The following is a 24,985-nucleotide window of genomic DNA, read 5'->3' on the forward strand; positions in this document are numbered from 1 at the left end:
CTGGAATGCCCTCCTTCTGCCCGTCCGCCAAGCTAGCTCTCTTCCTCCCTTCAAGGCCCTGCTGAGAGCTCACCTCCTCCAGGAGGCCTTCCCAGACTGAGCCCCTTCCTTCCTCTCCCCCTCGTCCCTCTCTCCATCCCCCCATCTTACCTCCTTCCCTTCCCCACAGCACCTGTATATATGGATATATGTTTGTACATATTTATTACTCTATTTATTTATTTATTTATTTATTTTACTTGTACATATCTATCCTATTTATCTTATTTTGTTAGTATGTTTGGTTTTGTTCTCTGTCTCCCCCTTTTAGACTGTGAGCCCACTGTTGGGTAGGGACTGTCTCTATATGTTGCCAATTTGTACTTCCCAAGCGCTTAGTACAATGCTCTGCACATAGTAAGCGCTCAATAAATACGATTGATGATGATGATGATGATGATGTCTCTTTACAGAGATCCTGCCGGAGCGAGATTCTCTGACCTCATTCATTCATTCAATTATTGAGCGCTTACAATCAATCAAGCAATCAATCATATTTATTGAGCGCTTACTGTGTGCACAGCACTGTACTAAGCGCTTGGGAAGTACAGATCGGCAACATTTAGAGACGGTCCCTACCCAACAACGGGTTTCCTTGAGAAACGTGGTCACACCTACTTTAGACTGTGAGCCAGCTGTTGGGTAGAGACCGTCTCTATATGTTGCCGACTTGTACTTCCCAAGTGCTTAGTACAGTGCTCTGCACACAGTAGGCACTCAATAAATACGACTGAATGAATACTTTACCTAATTCAGGCAGTTATAAAACCTGGCAAAAGACTCTCCCACCCACGAGGACTTTAAAATCGTGAGCCTCTCCTCCCGTTCCACCCTGCGGCCAGGAGAAAAGAACGGGTTCGTCGTCCCATTATCATCCAGGAGAATACTAATGATAATAATAATGATGGCATTAGTTAAGCGCTTACTATGTGCAAAGCACTGGTCTAAGCGCCGGGGGAGGATGCAAGGTGATCAGGCTGTCCCACGTGGGGCTCACAGTCTTAATCCCCATTTTACAGATGAGGTAACTGAGGCACAGAGAAGCGAAGTGACTTGCCCAAGGTCACACAGCAGCCACGTGGAGGAGCTGGGATTCGAACCCGGGACCTCTGACTCCAAAGCCCCTGCTCTTTCCACTGAGCCACACTGCTTCTCGAGAAGCGAGCGATGTTACCATTTCACAGTTGAGGCCGGAGAGTAAGGGAGAGTTAAGGGAACAAACTCGAGGTTGCGCAGCTGATTCACGCTACTAGAGTCTCCGAGCGCCCCGCGGGGGGGTAAAAATGTGTCTCTTAAAAATCAATCAATCAATCGTATTTATTGAGCGCTCACTGTGTGCAGAGCACTGTACTAAGCGCTTGGGAAGTCCAAGTTGGCAACATAGAGAGACAGTCCCTACCCACCAGTGGGCTCACAGTCTAAAAGGGGGGGAAAAAATAACGGTAGTTGAGTCCGGGTTAAGATCGCACTTTTGGCACGTTGACATCGAAAGTGCTAACCTTTTCTTCGGCATCAGCAGATAGAAAAGCCAGTCAGCAGGGAGCCCTCGGCCTCCCTGCTCGGGCCGGTGACCGGCGGACCGCCACGGCGGAGCAGAAAGCGTTTGGACATTTGGTCCTTGTCGGACTTTTTAGACAAATGGTTGGAAAAGGGATCCAGACTTTTCAAGCTGTATTTGATTTCAGAGAGCAGAGATAATCAACCAATCAATCAATCGTATTTATTGAGCGCTTACTGAGTGCAGAGCAGTGGACTAAGTGCTTGGGAAGTCCAAGTTGGCAACATCTAGAGACGGTCCCTACCCAACAGTGGGCTCACAGTCTAGAAGGGGGAGACGGAGAACAAAACCAAACATACTAACAAAATAAAAGAAATAGAATAGATAGGTACAAGTAATGCTTATTCAAAAGTGCCCGTGGGTACGCGGCGCCCTGATAGTATTGATAATACTAATTGCGGTTTTCGCTGAGTGCTTGCTTAGGTGCCAGGCACTGTACTAAGCACTGGACTGAAACAGAAGTCCAAGTTGGCAACATCTAGCGACGGTCCCTACCCAAAAGTGGGCTCACGGTCTAGAAGGGGGAGACGATCATCCGTCATCCCAAACTGCCCTGGCGATGGGGAATGCCCGCTTTCCGCACGGCAATCTACCTCTATAGGTCGCCAACTTGTACTTCCCAAGCGCTTAGTACAGTGCTCTGCACACAGTAAGCGCTCAATAAATACGACTGACTGATTGATTGATTGATTGATTGGAGCCTCAGGGCATAGGGAAGAGAGCTGTTCCCTGCCCGTGGATCAATTCTAGAAAAACGTCATCTGTAAAATGGGGATGAAGACTGGGAGCCCCTCGTGGGACAACCCGATTACCTTGTATCTACCCCAGCACTTAGAACAGGGCTTTGCACATAGTAAGCACTTAACAAATACCAGCATTATATTATTATTAAGTGCAAAGCACAGGAATACCACTGATACCAGTCTAGAATACCACTGATTCTAGACTGTGAGCCCACTGTTGGGTAGGGACCGTCCCTATATGTTGCCAACTTGTACTTCCCAAGCGCTTAGTACAGTGCTCTGCACACAGTAAGTGCTCAATAAATACGATTGAATGAATGAATGATTAAGCGACTGATTACTTGTAGAATACTGAGCAGACGTCCCAAGGCCTGGTTCTGAAGAGATTTATGGAAACAGAGGGACCTTCAATGCTTTTCCCCTCCTTGTTGAAGGTAGTCCATTTGGGAAAAGACAGTAAGCCTTTCTTACTTGCGATAACTTATTTTTTAAAGGATGATTCCTCTAAAAGAATAGAGAGGTGCTGTGTGCATCCTCTCTCCTCTGCCCCGCCACGATACATTGGGAGCTACTTGAAGGCAGAAAGAGAGATCCTCATTCCACTTTTCTGGATTGTTACTCAACACCGACACTTAATAAACAAGTCGTTTGACTACATCCAGTTCAGGGGAAGACATGCTCGACGCTTACGGACTTCCCAAGATGAAGATGAGACCACGCGCTTCAGTAAAAATTAACCTAACTACCCTAGAGTGAAGCTTGGGAGCTTTACTAAAATACCAGCTGCCAAAAAAAAGGGTTCAAGTCACCCAGCTGAAACTCTGATACAGCATGAATTTATACAACATGCCTCGACGTCTCTTCACACGAACTCTTGCTCGCACGCACTCTAGGTCACCTTGTTCTATGGAGGTTTTGCTTATTCTGTAAATCTATTAAGGAGAATAGATCCCTCTGCCCACCCGCCAAGCTAGCTCTCTTCCTCCCTTCAAGGCCCTGCTGAGAGCTCACCTCCTCCAGGAGGCCTTCCCAGACTGAGCCCCTTCTTTCCTCTCCCCCTCGTCCCCCTCTCCATCCCCCCGTCTTACCTCCTTCCCTTCCCCACAGCACCTGTATATATGTATATATGGTTGTACATATTTATTACTCTATTTATTTATTTATTTATTTATTTTACTTGTACATTTCTATCCTACTTATTTTATTTTGTTGGTATGTTTGGTTCTGTTCTCTGTCTCCCCCTTTTAGACTGTGAGCCCACTGTTGGGTAGGGACTGTCTCTATGTGATGCCAATTTGTACTTCCCAAGCGCTTAGTACAGTGCTCTGCACATAGTAAGCGCTCAATAAATACGATCGATTGATTGATTGATTGAGAAATGAAACATTACTTCCTTGCCCAACGTGCATAGCCTAGGAAGCTAAGGATTTATTGTTTCCAGTCCGTAGGAGAAGCTGCAGTTGATATTCGGTGGTAAGAGAGGCGCCGCCAGTGCTAATTAAAAGCTAACATGATTTTGACTACAAGTGCAGCATTTAATTCCAAAATTCAACAACCACCGCCTATTTTTTTTTTATGGCATTTGTTAGGCACTTAGTATGTGCTGGGCACTGTACTAAGCGCTGGGGTGGATACAAGCTAACTGGGTTGGGAACAGCTCCTGTCCCACGTGGGGCTCACAGTCTTGATCTAGAGAAGCAGCGTGGCTCAGTGGAAAAAGCCCGGGCTTTGGAGTCAGAGGTCATGGGTTCGAATCCCGGCTCCGCCACTTGTCAGCTGCGTGACTTTGGGCAAGTCACTTCACTTCTCTGGGCCTCAGTTCCCTCATCTGGAAAATGGGGATGAAGGCTGTGAGCCCCCCGTGGGACAACCTGATTACCTTGTAAATTCCCCAGCGCTTAGAACAGTGCTCTGCACATAGTAAGCGCTTAATAAATGCCATTATTATTATTATTATTATTATTGATCCACATTTTACTGATGAGGCAACTGAGACACAGGGGAAATGAAGTGATTTGCCCAAGGTCACACCGCAGGCCAGTGGTGAAGCCGGGATGACACCTGCGCCCGGGTTCTAAGCCACTGCCACAAGACTGGGGAAATTAAGTGACAGAATGGTTGCCGTTTAAGAGAAATGAGTTCACGTCCCCAGAAATTTCCTTAAAGTGGGTGATTCCTTTGGCAAAGCAACTCGAAGACCGTAATTCATCCCGATCAGTGCTTCCACATAGTAAGCACTTAATAAATGCCATTATCATCATCATCATCATCCTTTGCATTCCCCCTTTTTCTGCCCAAGCTGCCGGCAGAAAAACAACCGTGCCTTGGCGACTGCTCTGCCCTTGACTCTGTCGAGGTGTAAAAACGGAAAACAAAAATTCAATAGCTTACCATTCTTGCTGACATCCAGTTCCCTGAGATTAATGAGATTCGCGATGGATGCTGGCAACGTTGTTAAGTCGTTGTCCGGCAGACTCAGTTTGTGCAGAGACTGACAGTTGAAAAGTTGCTGGGGCAAACAAAGGAGAAACGAGCCGTGAGCGTCTTTGGCTTGCTTTAACATGGACCGTTTCCAGTCCTTTCCAACTCTTAAAAACTGTCCTTCGCATCTGGCTAGATTGTCAGCCATCTGACTGCAGAGATTATCCGGGAAGATTATTCCCTTCAAGGCCTTACTGAGAGCTCACCTCCTCCAGGAGGCCTTCCCAGACTGAGCCCCCTCCTTCCTCTCCCCCTCCTCCCCTTCCCCACCCCCGCCGTCTTACCTCCTTCCCCTCCCCACAGCACCTGTATAGATGTTTGTATGGATTTATTACTCTATTTTAGTTGTGCATATTTATTCTATTTATTTTATTTTGTTAATATGTTTTGTTTCGTTCTCTGTCTCCCCCTTCTAGACTGTGAGCCCACTGTTGGGTAGGGACTGTCTCTGTATGTTGCTAACTTGGACTTCCCAAGCACTTAGTACAGTGCTATGCCCACAGTAAGCACTCAATAAATACGACTGAATGAATGAATTTATTTATTTTAGTTGTACATATTTATTCTATTTAGTTTATTTTGTCAATATGTTTTGTTTTGTTCTCTGTCTCCCTCTTCTAGACTGTGAGCCCACTGTTGGGTAGGGACCGTCTCTATATGTTGCCAACTTGGACTTCCCAAGTGCTTAGTACAGTGCTCTGCACACAGTAAGCGCTCAATAAATACGACTGAATGAATGAAATCCAGGCCTTGCACAGAGACGGGCTGCAGCTCCCCGATGGCTGAGCCGAAGGCTACGGGGTGCCTTCTTAGCCTCTCGAGCCCAGCAGCCAGAGAATCCCAACCGGGCTGGCCGAAGGTCCGAACCTCACTCCTCGAGCCAGAGAATCCCGACTGTGCTGGTCTTTATCCCTCTCCCCAGGGATCCGGGATCCACGTGGGGAAAAGGACCCTCCGTCACTTCCCCCTTCCCTTTAGAGCAGTGGGAAAGCCGCGGACAGTTCAGCAATCGGGGCTGTTTTTCTGAACACATATTTATTCTACCTATTTTATTCTGTTAATATGTCTATTACTCTATTTATTTATTTATTACTCTATTTATTCATTGCTCTATTTATTTATTTATTTATTTTACTACTGCTCTATTTATTTATTTATTTATTTTGCTTGTGCATATCTATTCTATTTTATTTATTCTATTTATTTTATTCTGTTACTATGTTTGGTTTTGTTCTCTGTCTCCCCCTTTTAGACTGTGAGCCCACTGTTGGGTAGGGACTGTCTCTATATGTTGCCAATTTGCGCTTCCCAAGCGCTTAGTACAGTGCTCTGCACACAGTCAGCGCTCAATAAATACGACTGATGATGATGATGTTTTGTTTTGTTCTCTGTCTCCCCCTTCTAGACTGTGAGCCCGCTGTTGGGTAGGGACCGTCTCTAGAGGCTGCCGACTTGGACTTCCCAAGCGCTTAGTCCAGTGCTCTGCACACAGTAAGCGCTCAATAAATACGACTGATTGATTGAACACGGTACAGTTCAGTCCTGTGGCAATTTTCCTACTAGAACTCGCGGTCGTCGTCTGTCGGCTCTGACTGCTCCTACTCATTTCGGCTGTTGACCTTTCCCGATGAGCAAGGAAAAGTCAGAGACAAAGAGCTGACCGGGTGGCTCGATGCCAACGGTCAGCAGGCTCTTCTTCACGGGGAACGGGCAACTGTGGGAGGTTTTCGAAGAGCGGAGAGACGGGTGGAAAACCTCCTTCCCCTCCCCACAGCACCTGTATATATGTATATATGTTTGTACAGATTTATTACTCTATTTATTTATTTTATTTGAACATATGTATTCTATTTATTTTATTTTGTCAATATGTTTCGTTTTGGTCTCTGTCTTTATTTTATTTGAACATATGTATTCTATTTATTTTATCTTGTCAATCTGTTTCGTTTTGGTCTCTGTCTCCCCCTTCTAATAATAACCAATCAATCAATCAATCGTATTTATTGAGCGCTTACTGTGTGCAGAGCACTGTACTAAGCGCTTGGGAAGTACAAGCTGGCAACATATAGAGACAGTCCCCACCCAACAGTGGGCTCACGGTCTAGGAGGGGGAGACAGAGAACAAAAGCAAACATACGAACAAAATAAAATAGAATAGATAGGTACAAGTAAAATAAATAGAGTAATAAATATGTACAAACATATATACATATATACAGGTGCTGTGGGGAAGGGAAGGAAGTAAGATGCGGGGGATGGAGAGGGGGACGAGGGGGAGAGGAAGGAAGGGGCTCAGTCTGGGAAGGCCTCCTGGAGGAGGTGAGCTCTCAGTAGGGCCTTGAAGGGGGGAAAATGCTCTGGGCAGCCGAGTGACTTCTGGACTGGAGCGGGGAGAGTCCGGAAGGTGGGGAGATCTGCCAAGGAGGCTGATGCGCTAGTCGTCATCATCATCATCATCATCAATCGTAATAATAATAATAATTATAATAATTATTATTAATAATAATAATGATGGCATTTGTTAAGCACTTACTATGTGCAAGGCACTGTTCTAAGCACTGGGGAGGACACAAGTGATCAGGTTGTCCCACGGGGGGCTCACAGTTTTCAAAGAACAGTGCTTTGCACATAGTAAGCGCTTAATAAATGCCATCATTATTATCATCCCCATTTTTACAGATGAGGTCACTGAGGCCCAGGGAAGTGAAGGGCCTTAATAATAATGATGGCATTTCTTAAGCGCTTACTATGTGCAGAGCACTGTTCTAAGCGCTGGGGGGATACAAGGTGATCAAGTTGTCCCACATGGGGCTCACAGTCTTTATCCCCATTTTACAGATGAGGGAACTGAGGCCCAGAGAATTCAAGTGACTTGGCCAAGGTCACACAGCAGACACGTGGCGGTGCCGGGATTCGAACCCATGACCTCTGACTCCCAAGCCCGGGCTCTTTCCACTGAGCCACGCTGAGACTGTGAGCCCACTGTTGGGTAGGGACCGTCTCTCTATGTTGCCAACTTGGACTTCCCAAGCGCTTAGTACAGTGCTCTGCACATAGTAAGCGCTCAATAAATACGATTGAATGAATGAATGAATGAATGAATGAATGAAAATGATGTATGGCAAAAAATGCTCTGGGCAGCCGAGTGACCTCTGGACTGGAGCGGGGAGAGTCCGGAAGGTGGGGAGATCTGCCAAGGAGGCTGATGCGCTAGTCATCATCATCATCATCAATCGTATTTATTGAGCGCTTACTGTGTGCAGAGCACTGTACTAAGCGCTTGGGAAGTCCAAGTTGGCAACATCTAGAGACAGTCCCTACCCAACAGTGGGCTCACAGTCTAAAAGGGGGAGACAGAGAACAAAACCAAACATACCAACAAAATAAAATAAATAGAATAGATATGTACAAATAAAGTAAATAAATCAATAAATAGAGTAATAAATATGTACAAACATATATACATATATACAGGTGCTGTGGGGAAGAGAAGGAGGCAAGATGGGGGGATGAAGAGGGGGACGAGGGGGAGGAAGAGCTTGGACCAGCTTGGAGGGGGAAAGGAAGGATGGGGCTCAGTCTGGGAAGGCCTCCACTTCACCTCTCTGTGCCTCAGTTCTCTCATCTGGAAAACGGGGATTAAAACTGTGAGCCCGCCATGGGACAACGTGATCACCTTGTAACCTCCCCCGCGCTTAAAACAGCGCTTTGCGCATAGTAAGCGCGGTACAAATACCATCATTATTATTATTATTATTAAATAGTACAGCTGGAGCCCTCCGTCTCACTGAGTTTAGACGGCAGTCGGGAGGACGGCAGCACTGACGAGCCAACTGGTGGAAAGTTCATTCATTCAGTCGTTCATTCAATCGGATTTATTGAGCGCTTACTGTGTGCAGGGCACTGTACTAATCAATCAATCGTATTTATTGAGTGCTTACTGTGTGCAGGGCACTGTACTAAGCGCTTGGGAAGTACAAGTTGGTAAAATATAGAGACGGTCCCTACCCAATAGCGGGCTCACAGTCTAGAAGGGGGAGACAGACAAGAAGAAGCAGCAGCAGCATGGCATAGAGAAGCAGCGGGGCTCAGTGGAAAGAGCCCGGGCTTTCGAGTCAATCAATCAATCAATCAATCAATCGTATTTATTGAGCGCTTACCGTGTGCAGAGCACTGTACTAAGCGCTTGGGAAGTCCAAGTTGGCAACATATAGAGACAGTCCCTACCCAACAGTGGGCTCACAGTCCAAAAGAGTCTGAGGTCATGGGTTCAAATCCCGGCTCCGCCACTTGTCAGCTGGGTGACTTTGGGCAGGTCACTTCACTTCTCTGGGCCTCAGTTCCCTCATCTGGAAAATGGGGATGAAGACTGTGAGCCCCAGGTGGGACAACCTGATCACCTTGTATCCCCTCAGCGCTTCGAACGGTGCTTTGCACACAGTAAGCGCTTAATAAAGGCCATTATAAAAACAACACATATTAACAAAATAAATAGAATAGGAAATATGTACAAGTAAAATAAATAGGGTAATAAATCTGTACAGACATATATACAGGTGCTGTGGGGAGGGGAAGGAGGTAGGGCGGGGAGGATGGGGAGGGGGAGAGGCAGTTGGGCGTACCTTGGGGAGCTCTTCGATCTGATTCGCGTCCAGGTAGAGTTCTTCTAAAGTCTTTTCAAAAGTGAAAATCTCCTTGGGCACCTGCTCCAGGCTGCAGTGGGAGTAATCTAGAGTGGTGACCGTTTCCTCTTCCCCGCGCAGACAACGACACGGCACCAGGCGCACAAACAGGTTCCGCTTTGTCGTCATCTTCAGGCACTGCAAAACCCAGAGCGAGCGGAATCGTAAACCCCGGCGGAGAAAAACCTCAGGCGAGCAGGGAAAACATCTGGTGTTTTCCGAGGCTTCGCAATCGTTCATTCGTTCACGCATTCGGTCGTATGGATTGAGCGCTTACTGTGTGCAGAGCACTGTATGAAGCGCTGGGGAAGTACAAGCTTGCAACATAATCGCAATCGGAACTCGTTAAAAGTGGAAAGCATCCCGTAGGCAGTAAAAGACCCTCCGTTCGACTAGCCTTCATTTCCGTTTCATCCTGGTCTAATCTGTGGAGTTTGAAAAGAAATTCACAAGCTTTTTGCTCCTCGAACCGGCTTGCCTAGAAAATTTAACGGGCAACCCGAACTGTTGGCTTGGATAATAATACTAATACTAATACTACTACTACTACTACTACTACTACTACTAATAATAATAATAATAATGATATAATAATGGCATTTATTAAGCGCTTACTATGTGCAAAGCACTGTTCTAAGCGCTGGGGAGGTTCCAAGGTGATCAGGTTGTCCCATGGGGGGCTCACAGTCTTCATCCCCATTTTACAGATGAGGGAACTGAGGCCCAGAGAAGTGAAGTGACTTGCCCAAAGTCACACAGTTGTCAGTGGGTGGAGCCGGGATTGAACCCATGACCTCGGGCTCCAAAGCCCGGGCTCTTTCCACTGAGCCATGCTGCTTCTCTAAATAAAAGAGAAATGCCCATTGGCAGGGGCCGAGAAGCGCTCGAAATCCCCTCAGCTCTAATATTCCGGGATGCTTTGAACACTTTTCTGTGTTTACAATTAGTTTCGCTTCCTAAATACTAAGACCCAGCCTGCTTCCAAACAACAGGCAAATCATACACCTGGAATTTGTGAACTGCAATTCGAAAACTTGGGATTCTCCATCAGGCTTCCTTCCGTGGTGTGGTCTTTTGGAGAGTTTAAGCACCGCCCCATTTGTGAATATTTACCTATGGCAGCCCTCTCAAAAGATATTTTTAACCTTAACATTCGGCCTGAAGAGCTCAGTGGAAAATACTTTGGCTGTACAAATTGGGGAGTAATGGAGCACCGATCCCCAAAGCAGGGAAGGTTTTTCCGTACTGATTAAGAACCAAAACGCAGACCTGATCTGAACCAAATCTGAACTTTTAGACTGTGAGCCCGCTGTTGGGTAGGGACCGTCTCTATATGTTGCCAACTTGTACTTCCCAAGCGCTTAGTACAGTGCTCTGCACACAGTAAGCGCTCAATAAATACGACTGATTGATTGATTGATTGATTGAACTGGCGAGAAACTCAGGATACTCACCACTGGGCTGTGTCTCTGAAGCTTCTGTGCTGAATTCCCAACATCCTGTGGAAACAAAATGACAGAAAAGTTTACAGACACGAGAGATTCCTATTCATTCATTCAGTCGTATTTATTGAGCGCTTACTGTGTGCAGAGCACTGTACTGAGCGCTTGGGAAGTCCAAGTTGGCAACTTATAGAGACGGTCCCGACCCAAAAGTGGGCTCTGCTCCTAGGAGCAGGTGTGCTTTTCTTTCCCGAGGGAGCGGACTCTAGATCCCCGTTCTTATCTCCCAGCGAAGAGGAAAATCGAAAGACACGGATACAATTCATTGACGTTCAAAGTCTCTTCCGGAATTAGCGTCCAACTGGATGAGAAGGCCTTGGGAATGGTAAAATCAATCAATCAATCGTATCTACTGAGCGCTTACTGTGTGCAGAGCACTGTACTAAGAGCTTGGGAAGTCCAAGTGGGCAACATCTAGAGACAGTCCCTACCCAACAGTGGGCTCACAGTCTAAAAGGGGGAGACAGAGAACAAAACCAAAACATACTAACAAAATAAAATACATATAACTTCATCATCTACTGTTTGCCTTTGGTTTCGCCGGGCGACGAATGCCGGGCTGCTTCGGATGGAATTTCTGCAAGCCGGATGTGATCGTCTGAAAATTGCGCTTAAGAAATGCCGTCATTATTATTATTATTATTATTATTATTATTATTATTATTATTATTAAACAATTCGTGGCACAGAGAAAGCAAGTGACAAATTATCCTAAGGATAATAATGCCAAAGTGCTGGAATGGCACTGGCAGATTGGAATTAGGTACTGGAAGATGAAGCACCTCTGGAGTCTACAGATCGGGGCCACGATACTCTCTACGATTTCAGTGTCTCTTGCTGGAAAAACTTACCAGGATTCTGAAATTCATGGAGCCCGTCAACCACCAAGCTATCATTAATAGTAATAATAATAATAATGGCATTTATTGAGCGCTTACTGTGTGCAGAGCACTGTACTAAGTGCTTGGGAAGTACAAGTTGGCAACATATAGAGACGGTCCCTACCCAACAGCGGGTTCACAGTCTAGAAGGGGGAGACAGACACCAAAACAAAACATATTAATAAAATGAAATAAATAGAATATTGATCAGATAGCAGTCCGATCTTTCCTAAGAAAATTACGACTCTGAAGTCTGTGGCATTCGTTAAGCGCTTTCTATGTGCAAAGCACCGTTCTAAACGCCGGGGGGGATACAAGGCGATCAGGTTGTCCCACGTGGGGCTCACAGTCGCAATCCCCATTTTACAGATCAGGTAACTGAGGCTCAGAGAAGCGAAGTGACTTGCCCAAGGTCACACAGCAGACAGGTGGCGGAGTCGAATTCGAACCCATGACCTCTGACTCCAAAGCCCGGGCTGTTTCCACTGAGCCATGACTCGCCCAAAGTCACCCAGCTAACAAGTGGCAGAGCCGGGATTAGAACCCGCGACCTCGGACTCCCAAGCCCGGGCTCTTTCCACTGAGCCACGCTGTTTCCCTAGAGCGTTTCCTGGCACGTAATAAGCGCTCGACGAACATCATTTTTTTTAAAAGCGCTCAGTACAATGTTCGGCACATAGTATAGCCCTCAAGAAATATGACTGGTGGATGCATCCCGATAAAATGCGTCAAGAAAACATCCGTTCTCAAAGAACTGAGTTCCTAAAGATAGGAACGCTGACACCGGCAACATCTTCAAATAGATTAGGATAAAATAAATCTATATGTAGTAAACTCTGTGGGTGTGGGCGCGGAGAAGCAGCGTGGCTCAGTGGAAAGAGCCCGGGCTTGGGAGTCGGAGGTCACGGGTTCAAATCCCGGCTCATCCACTTGTCAGCTGGGTGACTTTGGGCCAGTCACTTCCCTTCTCTGGGCCTCAGTTCCCTCGTCTGTAAAATGGGGATGAAGACTGCGAGCCCCCCGTGGGACAACCTGATCACCTTGTATCCCCCCCCCACAGCGCTTAGAACAGTGCTTCGCACAAAGTAAGCGCTTAACAAATGCCATCATTACCATTATTATTATTATAAACTCACGAACCTAGGTTTTTGGGTTTTTTATGGCATTTATTAAGCGCTTTCTAGTAACGTTGTTGCATATTAGAAGTCAGAGTTCTAATGTGCCCTGAGGGAACAGACAGTGAGAAGTCAGTAATAATAATAATAGTAATAATAATGGCATTTATTAAGCGCTTACTATGTGCGAAGCACTGTTCTAAGTGCGCTGGGGAGGTTACAAGGTGATCAGGCTGTCCCACGGGGGGGGCTCAGAGTCTTCACCCCCATTTTACAGATGAGGTGACTGAGGTCCAGAGAGGTGAAGTGACTTGCCCAAAGTCACACATCTGACAATTGGCAGAGGCGGGATTTGAACCCATGACCTCTGGCTCCCAAGCCCGGGCTCTTTCCACTGAGCCACGCTGCTTCTCTAGTTCTACTGGCGTGAAGGCGTGCAAAGGTGTAGATTCTTGTCCATTAGTTTGTAAAATGGGGATGAAGACTGTGAGCCCCCCGTGGGACAACCCAATCACCTTGCATCCCCCCCAGCGCTTAGAACAGTGCTCTGCACATAGTAAGCGCTTAATAAATGCCATTATTATTACTACTGCAGCATGGCTCAGTGGAAAGAGCCCGGGCTTTGGAGTCGGAGGTCATCATCATCATCATCAATCATATTTATTGAGCGCTTACTGTGTGCAGAGCACTGTACTAAGCGCTTGGGAAGTCCAAGTTGGCAACATATAGAGACAGTCCCTACCCAACAGTGGGCTCACAGTCTAAAAGAGTCAGAGGTCATGGGTTCAAATCCCGGCTCCGCCACTTGTCAGCTGTGTGACTTTGGGTAAGTCACTTCACTTCTCTGGGCCTCAGTTCCCTCATCTGTAAAACGGGGATGAAGACTGTGAGCCCCAGGTGGGACAACCTGATCACCTTGTATCCCCCCAGCGCTCATCATCAATCATATTTATTGAGCGCTTACTGTGTGCAGAGCACTGTACTAAGCGCTTGGGAAGTACAAATTGGCAACATATAGAGACAGTCCCTAACCAACAGTGGGCTCACAGATTAAAAGGGGGAGACAAAACCAAACATACTAACAAAATAAAATAAATAGAATAGATATGTATAAGTAAAATAAATAGAGTAATAAATATGTACAAACATATATACAGGTCAGGGGTTCAAGTCCTGGCTCCACCAATTGTCAGCTGTGTGCCTTTGGGCAAGTCACTTCACTTCTCTGGGCCTCAGTTCCCTCATCTGGAAAATGGGGATGAAGACTGTGAGCCCCCCGTGGGACAACTTGATCACCTTGTAACCTCCCCAGCGCTTAGAACAGTGCTTTGCACATAGTAAGTGCTTAATAAATGCCATTATTATTACTATTATTATTATTACTGACTTCTCACTGGCTGTCACCTCAGGGCACGTTAGAACTCTGACTTCTAATATGCAACAACGTCACTTAAAAGAACTTATGGAAGAAAGGAAAAGGCCAATTAGTGTTTGACGAAGCCAAAGCTGCTTAAATCCCAGCTCGGCCTCGTGCCTTGGGCAAGCTGCTTCATTCCTCCGGACTTTTCCATAAAACAGGGATGAAATCCTACTTAAACAGTGAGATCCAAGCGGGACAACCTAAGTCCAACCTGACTGCCTTGTATCTCGACCCCAGCGCTTAGTAACATTCATTCATTCAATCGTATTTATTGAGCGCTTACTGTATATATGTATCCTGTATATATGTATTTATTTATTTATTTTATTTGTACATATCTATTCTATTTTATTTTATTTTGTTAGTATGTTGGTTTTGTTCTCTGTCTCCCCCTTTTAGACTGTGAGCCCACTGTTGGGTAGGGACTGTCTCTATATGTTGCCAATTTGTACTTCCCAAGCGCTTAGTACAGTGCTCTGCACATAGTAAGCGCTCAATAAATACGATTGATGATGATGATGATGATATGTATATATGTTTGTACATATTTTTTACTCTATTTATTTATTTATTTATTTTACTTGTCCATATCTATTCTATTTATTTTATTTTGTTAGTATGTTTGGTTTTGTTCTCTGTCTCCCCCTTTTAGACTGTGAGCCCACTGTTGGGTAGGGACTGTCTCTAGATGTTGCCAATTTGTGCTTCCCAAGCGCTTAGTACAGTGCTCTGCACGTAGTAAGCGCTCAATAAATACGATTGACGATGATGATGTGTGCACAGCACTGTACTAGGCGCTTGGGAAATACAAGTTGGCAACATATAGAGACGGTCCCTACCCAACAGCAGGCTCACAGTCTATTACTGCGGAGAAAGAGGGAGGAGTAAAAATTGTGGGCTATTTTTTATTTGTTGTTTTTTTTTTATTCATTCATTCATTCATTCATTCAATCGTATTTATTGAGCGCTTACTGTATATATGTATCCTGTATATATGTATATGTTTGTACATATTTTTTTACTCTATTTATTTATTTATTTATTTTATTTGTACATATCTATTCTATTTATTTTATTTTGTTAGTATGTTTGGTTTTGTTCTCTGTCTCCCCCTTTTAGACTGTGAGCCCACTGTCGGGTAGGGACTGTCTCTATATGTTGCCAATTTGTGCTTCCCAAGCGCTTAGTACAGTGCTCTGCACATAGTAAGCGCTCAATAAATACGATTGATGATGATGATGTGTACACAGCACTGTACTAGGCGCTTGGGAAATACAAGTTGGCAACATATAGAGACGGTCCCTACCCAACAGCGGGCTCACAGTCTACTACTGCGGAGAAAGAGTGAGGAGTAAAAATGGTGGACTATTTTTTATTTGTTGTTTTTTTTTTTAATTTACGTTCATTCATTCATTCATTCAATCGTATTTACTGAGCGCTTACTGGGAGAGCACTGCACTGAAAGTGATCACCTATAGGGCAGGTGATGGATGCTGCGAAACAAACCCTCGAAGCAAAACTCGGAGCAGATTCCGAAGCAGATCACTCGGCACCTTGGGTGGCAAAAGTCAGGAACCCACGAAACCTGGAGAGCGGTTTCCACAACAATTCAATTATCCCTGCTAAACCAGTAACAACAATAATAATAATAATAATAATAATAATAATAATAATGATAATAACGTTGGCATTTATTAAGAGCTTACTATGTGCAAAGCACTGTTCTAAGCGCTGGGGAGGTTACAAGGTGATCAGGTTGTCCCACGGGGGGCTCACAGTCTTCATCCCCATTTTCCAGATGAGGGAACTGAGGCCCAGAGAAGTGAAGTGACTTGCCCAAAGTCACCCAGCTGACAATTGGCGGAGGCGGGACTTGAACCCATGACCTGTGACTCCAAAGCCCGGGCTTTTTCCACTGAGCCACGCTGCTTCATATCATAATAATTATATCATCATCATCATCAATCGCATTTATTGAGCACTTACTATGTGCAGAGCACTGTACTAAGCGCTTGGGAAGTCCAAGTTGGCAACATATAGAGACAGTCCCTACCCAACAGTGGGCTCACAGTCTAAAAGGGGGAGACAGAGAACAAAACCAAACGTACTAACAAAATAAAATAAATAGAATAGATATGTACAAATAAAATAAATAAATAAATAAAATGGTACTTGTTGAGCACTTACTACGTGCCGAGCACTGTTCTAAGTGCCCGGGTAGATACCAGGTAAACAGGTTGGACCCAGTCCCCGTCTCACGAGGCTCACGCTCTTAATCCCCATTTTACAGGGGATTAAATCCTTAATCCTTAAATCCTTAATTAATCCTTAATCCTCTAGACTGTGAGCCCGCTGTTGGGGAGGGACCGTCTCTATATGTTGCCAACTTGGACTTCCCAAGCGCTCAGTACAGTGCTCTGCACACAGTAAGTGCTCAATAAATATGATTGATTGATTTTACAGAGGCCCAGAGAAGGGAAGTGACTTGCCCAGGGTCACACAGCACACAAGTGGCAGAGCGGGGATTAGAACCCAGGTCCTTCTGACTCTCAAGCCCGGGCTCTAACCGCGAAGCCATGTTACTTCTCAGTACGGCAGCGTGGCTCAGTGGAAAGAGCCCGGGCTTTGGAGTCAGAGGTCGTGGGTTCAAATCCCGGCTCCGCCAACTGCCAGCTGTGTGACTTTGGGCAAGTCACTTCACTTCTCGGTGCCTCAGTTCCCTCATCTGTAAAATGGGGATGAAGACTGTGAGCTCCCTGCGGGACAACCTGATCACCTTGTAACCTCCCCAGCGCTTAGAATCAATCAATCAATCGTATTTATTGAGCGCTTACTGTGTGCAGAGCACTGTACTAAGCACTTGGGAAGTACAAGGTGGCAACATATAGAGACGGTCCCTACCCAACAATCAATCAATCAGTCGTATTTATTGAGCACTTACTGTGTGCAGAGCACTGTACTAAGCGCTTGGGAAGTAGAAGGTGGCAACATATAGAGACGGTCCCTACCCAACAATCAATCAATCATATTTATTGAGCGCTTACTGTGTGCAGAGCACTGTACTAAGCGCTTGGGAAGTACAAGGTGGCAACATATAGAGACGGTCCCTACCCAACAATCAATCAATCGTATTTATTGAGCGCTTACTGTGTGCAGAGCACTGTACTAAGCGCTTGGGAAGTACAAGGTGGCAACATATAGAGACGGTCCCTACCCAGCAATCAATCAAGCGTATTTATTGAGCGCTTACTGTGTGCACAGCACTGTACTAAGCGCTTGGGAAGTACAAGGTGGCAACATATAGAGACGGTCCCCACCCAACAGTGGGATCACAGTCTAAAATAATAATAATAATAATAATAATGGCATTTGCTAAGCGCTTACTATGTGCAAAGCACTGTTCCAAGAGCTGGGGGGGATACAATGTGATCAAGTTGTCCCACGTGGGGCTCACAGTCTTAATCCCCATTTTTACAGATGAGGTAACTGAGGCTCAGAGAAGTTAAGTGACTTGCCCAAGGTCACACAGCAGACTTGGTGGAGCCGGGATTCGAACCCATGACCCCTGACTCCAAAGCCCGGGCTCTTTCCACTGAGCCACGCTGCTTCTCTAAAAGAGTGGGCTCACGGTCTAGAAGAACAGTGCTCTGCACATAGTAAGCGCTTAAGAAATGATATTACTAATTAATTAATTAGCATGGGCTCACAGTCTAGAAGAACAGTGCTTTGCACATAGTAAGTGCTTAATAAATGCTATTATTAATTAATTAATTAGTACAGGTCATGGCACAAATTAAGTCCTTAATAAATCGAATAATTGTGATTGATTATCACCAATTATCGGGTGCATCGGGACTGTTTCATGCCACCGCACGTAGAGAAGCAGCGTGGCTCAGCGGGAAAGAGCCCGGGCTTTGGAGTCAGAGGTCATGGGTTCAAATCCCGGCTCCGCCACTTGTCAGCCGTGTGACTTTGGGCAAGTCACTTCACTTCTCTGGGCCTCAGTTCCCTCATCTGCAAAATGGGGATGAAGACTGTGGGCCCCACGTGGAACAACCTCATCACCTTGTATCCTCCCAGCGCTTAGAACAGTGCCTTGCACATAGTAAGCGCTTAATAAATGCCAACATTATTATTATTATTATCTGAACTGAACATCAATTTTCACTGTGCTACACTTTGGAAGCCATTAAACGGTGGGGAAGGGAGGAGACCGGGTGCTATTTTCAGCATATTTTTCCCCAGTCCAACCATTGTTTGTTCGGCGGTAAAGGAAATATGCTCGATGCTTAAATGTGGCACGCTAAGAGCCGCGGTTCAGGATTATCAAGGATTGATTATTGAGGAAGGATTATTGAAGGATTATCAAGACGGGAAGAAACTGATTATTGAGGAAGGATTACTGAAGGATTATCGAGACGGGAAGAAATGCTATAACCGAATGACGCTTCAAAATGCGCAAAATGTCTGTGATTTTTCTTGCCAACGAGCCACAACCATCTGCTTCTTTGGGCACCTGGAATCCAAACATTTTCTACTCCACTGAATCTTATTTGCAGATTTCGCACGCTGCCGCACGAAACACTTTCTAAATGTCTTGCCGAGTGTTATTTAAATACCTCCCTCGGCTGGGCGGGTGAGATCTTTTATTGATTAAATAACAGGGCTCCTGGAGAGCTCTTAAAAGATTTAAATTGTAGGGGCTGTCTCTATATGTTGCCAACTTGGCCTTCCCAAGCGCTTAGTACAGTGCTGTGCACGCAGTAAGCGCTCAATAAATATGATTGATTGACTGATTGATATATGTTTGCATGTATTTATTACTCTATTTTATTTGTGCATATTTATTCTATTTATTTTATTGTGTTAATATGTTTCGTTTTGTTCCCCGTCTCCCCCTTCTAGACTGTGAGCCCACTGTCGGGTAGGGACTGTCTCTCTATGTTGCCAACTTGGCCTTCCCAAGCGCTTAGTACAGTGCTGTGCACGCAGTAAGCGCTCAATAAATATGATTGATTGACTGATTGATATATGTTTGCATGTATTTATTACTCTATTTTATTTGGGCATATTTATTCTATTTATTTTATTTTGTTAATATGTTTTGTTTTGTTCCCCGTCTCCCCCTTCCAGACTGTGAGCCCACTGTCGGGTAGGGACCGTCTCTATATGTTGCCAACTTGGCCTTCCCAAGCGCTTAGTACAGTGCTGTGCACGCAGTAAGCGCTCAATAAATATGATTGATTGATATATGTTTGCATGTATTTATTACTCTATTTTATTTGGGCATATTTATTCTATTTATTTTATTGTGTTAATATGTTTTGTTTTGTTCCCCGTCTCCCCCTTCTAGACTGTGAGCCCACTGTCGGGTAGGGACTGTCTCCAGATGTTGCCAACTTGGCCTTCCCAAGTGCTTAGTACAGTGCTGTGCACGCAGTAAGCGCTCAATAAATATGATTGATTGATATATGTTTGCATGTATTTATTACTCTATTTTATTTGGGCATATTTATTCTATTTATTTTATTTTGTTAATATGTTTTGTTTTGTTCCCCGTCTCCCCCTTCCAGACTGTGAGCCCACTGTCGGGTAGGGACTGTCTCTATATGTTGCCAACTTGGCCTTCCCAAGCGCTTAGTACAGTGCTGTGCACGCAGTAAGCGCTCAATAAATATGATTGATTGATATATGTTTGCATGTATTTATTACTCTATTTTATTTGGGCATATTTATTCTATTTATTTTATTGTGTTAATATGTTTTGTTTTGTTCCCCGTCTCCCCCTTCTAGACTGTGAGCCCACTGTCGGGTAGGGACCGTCTCTATATGTTGCCAACTTGGACTTCCCAAGCGCTTAGTACAGTGCTCTGCACACAGTAAGCGCTCAATAAATACGATTGATTGATCGATTGATTGGAACGGTACGGTCGCGGTAATTTCCTCGGCCAGCCACCGCCTTAGAGGGCAACAGGTTCAAAGCAGGAGAAGCAGCGGGGCTCAGCGGAAAGAGCCCGGGCTTTGGAGCCGGAGGTCGCGAGTTCGAATCCCAGCTGTCGGCTGTGTGACTTTGGGCAGGTCATCTAACTCCTCTGAGCCTCAGTGACCTCATCTGTAAAATGGGGATTGAGACTGTGAGCCCCCCGTGGGACAACCTGGTCACCTTGGAACCGCCCCAGCGCTTAGAACAGCGCTTTGCACATAGTAAGTGCTTAATAAATGCCATTATTATTATTATTATTATTATTATTAAAAATTAAGTAATTTTAACATCTCGTGTTTAATTTGGGCCCCGTTTCCAAATGGAAGTGCAACAACGATCCAGATAATGCCGGCAAAGTGCCTTGGCTACAGCAACTGATCTCGACCTTTCCTAGCGCCAAAATCGAGCGTGAACACGTTTCTGCCGATTATATCATTCCTCGGCACTTAAGGTTCACCATTCATTCATTCAATCCTATTTATTGAGCGCTTACTGTGTGCAGAGCACTGTACTAAGCGCTTGGGAAGTCCAAGTTGGCAACATATAGAGACGGTCCCTACCCAACAACGGGCTCACAGTGCTCATCCATCATTTCAGTTCTCTCATCCTACATATATCTGCACTACCATCAGTGGAAAGAGCCCGGGCTTCGGAGTCAGAGGTCATGGGTTCAAATCCCGACTCCGCCACATGTCTGCTGTGTGACCTTGGGCAAGTCACTTAACTTCTCTGAGCCTCAGTTCCCTCATCTGTAAAACGGGGATTAAGACTGTGAGCCCCACGAGGGACAACTTGATCACCTTGTATTCCTCCCAGCGCTTAGAACAGTGCTCTGCACATAGTAAGCACTTAACAAATGCCATTATTATTATTGTTACCATCTGCCATATCCTTGTTTCCATCTCCCGATTCCGCTCTTTGTAAATAATTTCAGCCTGCCGCCTCCCCCATTAAATTGCAGCCCCTTAGAGGGAAGGCATCGTGCCTTTCTCTTCTGGTGGACCCGCCATTCATTCATTCATTCAGTCGCATTTATTGAGCGCTTACCGTGTGCACAGCACTGTACTAAGTGCTTGGGAAGTCCAAGTTGGCAACATCTAGAGACGGTCCCTACCCAACAGCGGGCTAACAGTGCTCATCCATCATTTCAGTTCTCTCATCCTAAATATATCTGCACTACCATCAGTGGAAAGAGCCCGGGCTTCGGAGTCAGAGGTCATGGGTTCGAATCCCGACTCCGCCACATGTCTGCTGTGTGACCTTGGGCAAGTCACTTAACTTTTCTGAGCCTCAGTTCCCTCATCTGTAAAATGGGGATTAAGACTGTGAGCCCCACGAGGGACAACTTGATCACCTTGTATTCCTCCCAGCGCTTAGAACAGTGCTCTGCACATAGTAAGCACTTAAGAAATGCCATTATTATTATTATTATTTTTATTGTTACCACCTGCCGTATCCTTGTTTCCATCTCCCGATTCCGCTCTTTGTAAATAATTTCAGCCTGCCGCCTCCTCCATGAAATTGCAGCCCCTTAGAGGGAAGGCATCGTGCCTTTCTCTTCTGGTGGGCCCGCCATTCATTCATTCATTCAGTCGTATTTATTGAGCGCTTACCGTGTGCAGAGCACTGGACTAAGCGCTTGGGAAGTCCAAGTTGGCAACATATAGAGACGGTCCCTACCCAACAGCGGGCTCACAGTGCTCATCCATCATTTCAGTTCTCTCATCCTAAATATATCTGCGCTACCATCAGTGGAAAGAGCCTGGGCTTTGGAGGCAGAGGTCATGGGTTCGAATCCCGACTCCGCCACATGTCTGCTGTGTGACCTTGGGCAAGTCACTTAACTTCTCTGAGCCTCAGTTACCTCATCTGTAAAATGGGGATTAAGACTGTGAGCCCCACGAGGGACAACTTGATCACCTTGTATTCCTCCCAGCGCTTAGAACAGTGCTCTGCACATAGTAAGCGCTTAACAAATGCCATTATTGTTATTATTATTGTTATTGTTACCACCTGCCGTATCCTTGTTTCCATCTCCCGATTCCGCTCTTTGTAAATAATTTCAGCCTGCCGCCTCCCCCATGAAATTGCAGCCCCTTAGAGGGAAGGCATCGTGCCTTTCTCTTCTGGTGGGCCCGCCATTCATTTCATATATTCAATCGTATTTATTGAGCGCTTACTGTGTGCAGAGCACTGTACTAAGCGCTTGGGAAGTCCAAGTTGGCAACATATAGAGACGGTCCCTACCCAACAACGGGCTCACAGTGCTCATCCATCATTTCAGCTCTCTCATCCTAAATATATCTGCGCTACCATCTGTCGTATCCTTGTTTCCATCTCCCGATTCCGCTCTTTGTAAATAATTTCAGGCTGCCGCCTCCCCCGTTCATTCATTCATTCAATCGTATTTATTGAGCGCTTACTGTGTGCAGAGTTAAACTGCAGCCCCTTAGAGGGAAGGCACCGTGCCTTTCTCTTCTGGTGGGCCCGCCATTCCTTTCATTCATTCAATCAATCGTATTTATTGAGCGCTTACTGTGTGCAGAGTTAAATTGCAGCCCCTTAGAGGGAAGGCATCATGCCTTTCTCTTCTGGTGGGCCCGTCATTCATTCAATCGTATTTATTGAGCGCCTACCGTGTGCAGAGCACTGGACTAAGCGCTTGGGAAGTCCAAGTTCAAATCCCGGCTCCACCACTTGTCAACTGTGTGACTTTGGGCAAGCCACTTAACTTCTCTGGGCCTCAGTTCCCTCATCTGTAAAATGGGGATGATGACTGTGAGCCCCACGTGGGACAACCTGATCACCTTGTAAATTCCCCAGCGCTTAGAACAGTGCTCTGCACATAGTAAGCGCTTAATAAATGCCATTAAAACAAAACAAGAACAAACAAGTTGGCAACATCTAGAAACAGTCCCTACCCAACAGTGGGCTCACAGTGCTCATCCATCATTTCAGTTCTCTCATCCTAAATATATCTGCACTACCATCAGTGGAAAGAGCCCGGGCTTTGGAGTCAGAGGTCATGGGTTCGAGTCCCGACTCCGCCACATGTCTGCTGTGTGACCTTGGGCAAGTCACTTCACTTCTCTGAGCCTCAGTTACCTCATCTGTAAAATGGGGATTAAGACTGTGAGCCCCACGTGGGATACCTGATCACCTTGTAACCTCCCCAGCGCTTAGGACAGTGCTTTGCACATAGTAAACGCTTAATAAATGCCATCATTATTATTATTAATCCCCATTTTCCAGATGAGGTGACTGAGGCCCAGAGAAGTGAAGCAACTTGCCCAAAGTCACCCAGCTGACAAGTGGCAGAGCCGGGATTCGAACCCATGACCTCTGACTCCAAAGCCCGGGCTCTTTCCACTGAGCCACGCTGCTTCTCTGCCTGCCAGGCTTGAGGCTTCCCACGAATGGGGTACGGTGGGGGCGCGGAAGCAGTTACGGCCCCGCCCGTCGCCCTCCCACAAGCCACACGCAAAATCAATCAATCAATCGTATTTATTGAGCGCTTACTGTGTGCAGAGCACTGTACTAAGCGCTTGGGAAGTACAAGTCGGCAACATACAGAGACAGTCCCCACCCAACAGCGGGCTCACAGTCTAAAAGGGGGAGACACAGAACAAAACCAAACATACTAACAAAATAAAATAAATAGAACGGAATAGTGACATTCAAAACCGGGGAGTCCTCAACTGAGTCCTCAAGCGCTCAATAAATACGACTGAATGCGTGAGTGAATGAATGACAAGTCTATTTATTTTGTTAATGATGTGCATCTAGCTTTTTTTCTATTTATTCTGACGACTTGACACCCGTCCACATGTTTCGTTTTGTCGTCCGTCTCCCCCTTCTAGACCGTGAGCCCGTTCTTGGGTAGGGACCGGCTCTATATGTTGCCGACTTGGACTTTCCAAGCGCTTAGTACAGTGCTCTGCACACAGTAAGCGCTCAATAAATACGACTGAATGAGTGAATGAATGAATGACAAGTATTTATTTTGTTAATGATGTGCATCTAGCTTTTTTTCTATTTATTCTGACGACTTGACACCCGTCCACATGTTTCGTTTTGTCGTCCGTCTCCCCCTTCTAGACCGTGAGCCCGTTCTTGGGTAGGGACCGGCTCTATATGTTGCCGACTTGGACTTTCCAAGCGCTTAGTACAGTGCTCTGCACACAGTAAGCGCTCAATAAATACGATTGAATGAATGAATGAGCCCCTGATAATTAGTTTAGCATTTCTCGGAGTTGTGGGGGGGAAGCCCCTCTAGACTGTAAACTCACTGGGGGCAGGGAATGTGCCTGTTATACTGTTGTATTATACTCTCCTAAGCGCTTAGTACAGTGCTCTGCACACAGGAGACGCTCAAATACGACTGACTGACATACACGTTCCTGGAATGCGGAAAGTCGGGTTGCTGCATTTACTCTCCTAGAATTTAGGGGATTTTTTTATGGTATTTGTTAAGCGCTCATTATGTGCCAGGCCACCGTCTTAGGTTTCCCCCAGAGGCTTTTTTTAATTTGATGGTATTTGCTAAGCACTCACCGTGTGCCAAGCCCTGAACTAAGCATT

General features: G+C 45.7%; 1 protein-coding gene across 1 annotated transcript in view; it reads right to left on the reverse strand.

The window, feature by feature from the left end:
• Nucleotides 1–24,985, reverse strand: part of ERBIN (erbb2 interacting protein) — a 231,367-nt gene that overhangs the window by 107,329 nt on the left and 99,053 nt on the right. The window contains 3 exon segments of the mRNA XM_038765465.1: nt 4,732–4,849; nt 9,444–9,641; nt 10,958–11,002. Coding sequence (XP_038621393.1) covers nt 4,732–4,849; nt 9,444–9,632 — 307 coding nt within the window. The 5' untranslated portion in view covers nt 9,633–9,641; nt 10,958–11,002.

Source organism: Tachyglossus aculeatus, chromosome 23, assembly GCF_015852505.1.
Source record: "Tachyglossus aculeatus isolate mTacAcu1 chromosome 23, mTacAcu1.pri, whole genome shotgun sequence".
NCBI lineage: Eukaryota > Metazoa > Chordata > Mammalia > Monotremata > Tachyglossidae > Tachyglossus > Tachyglossus aculeatus.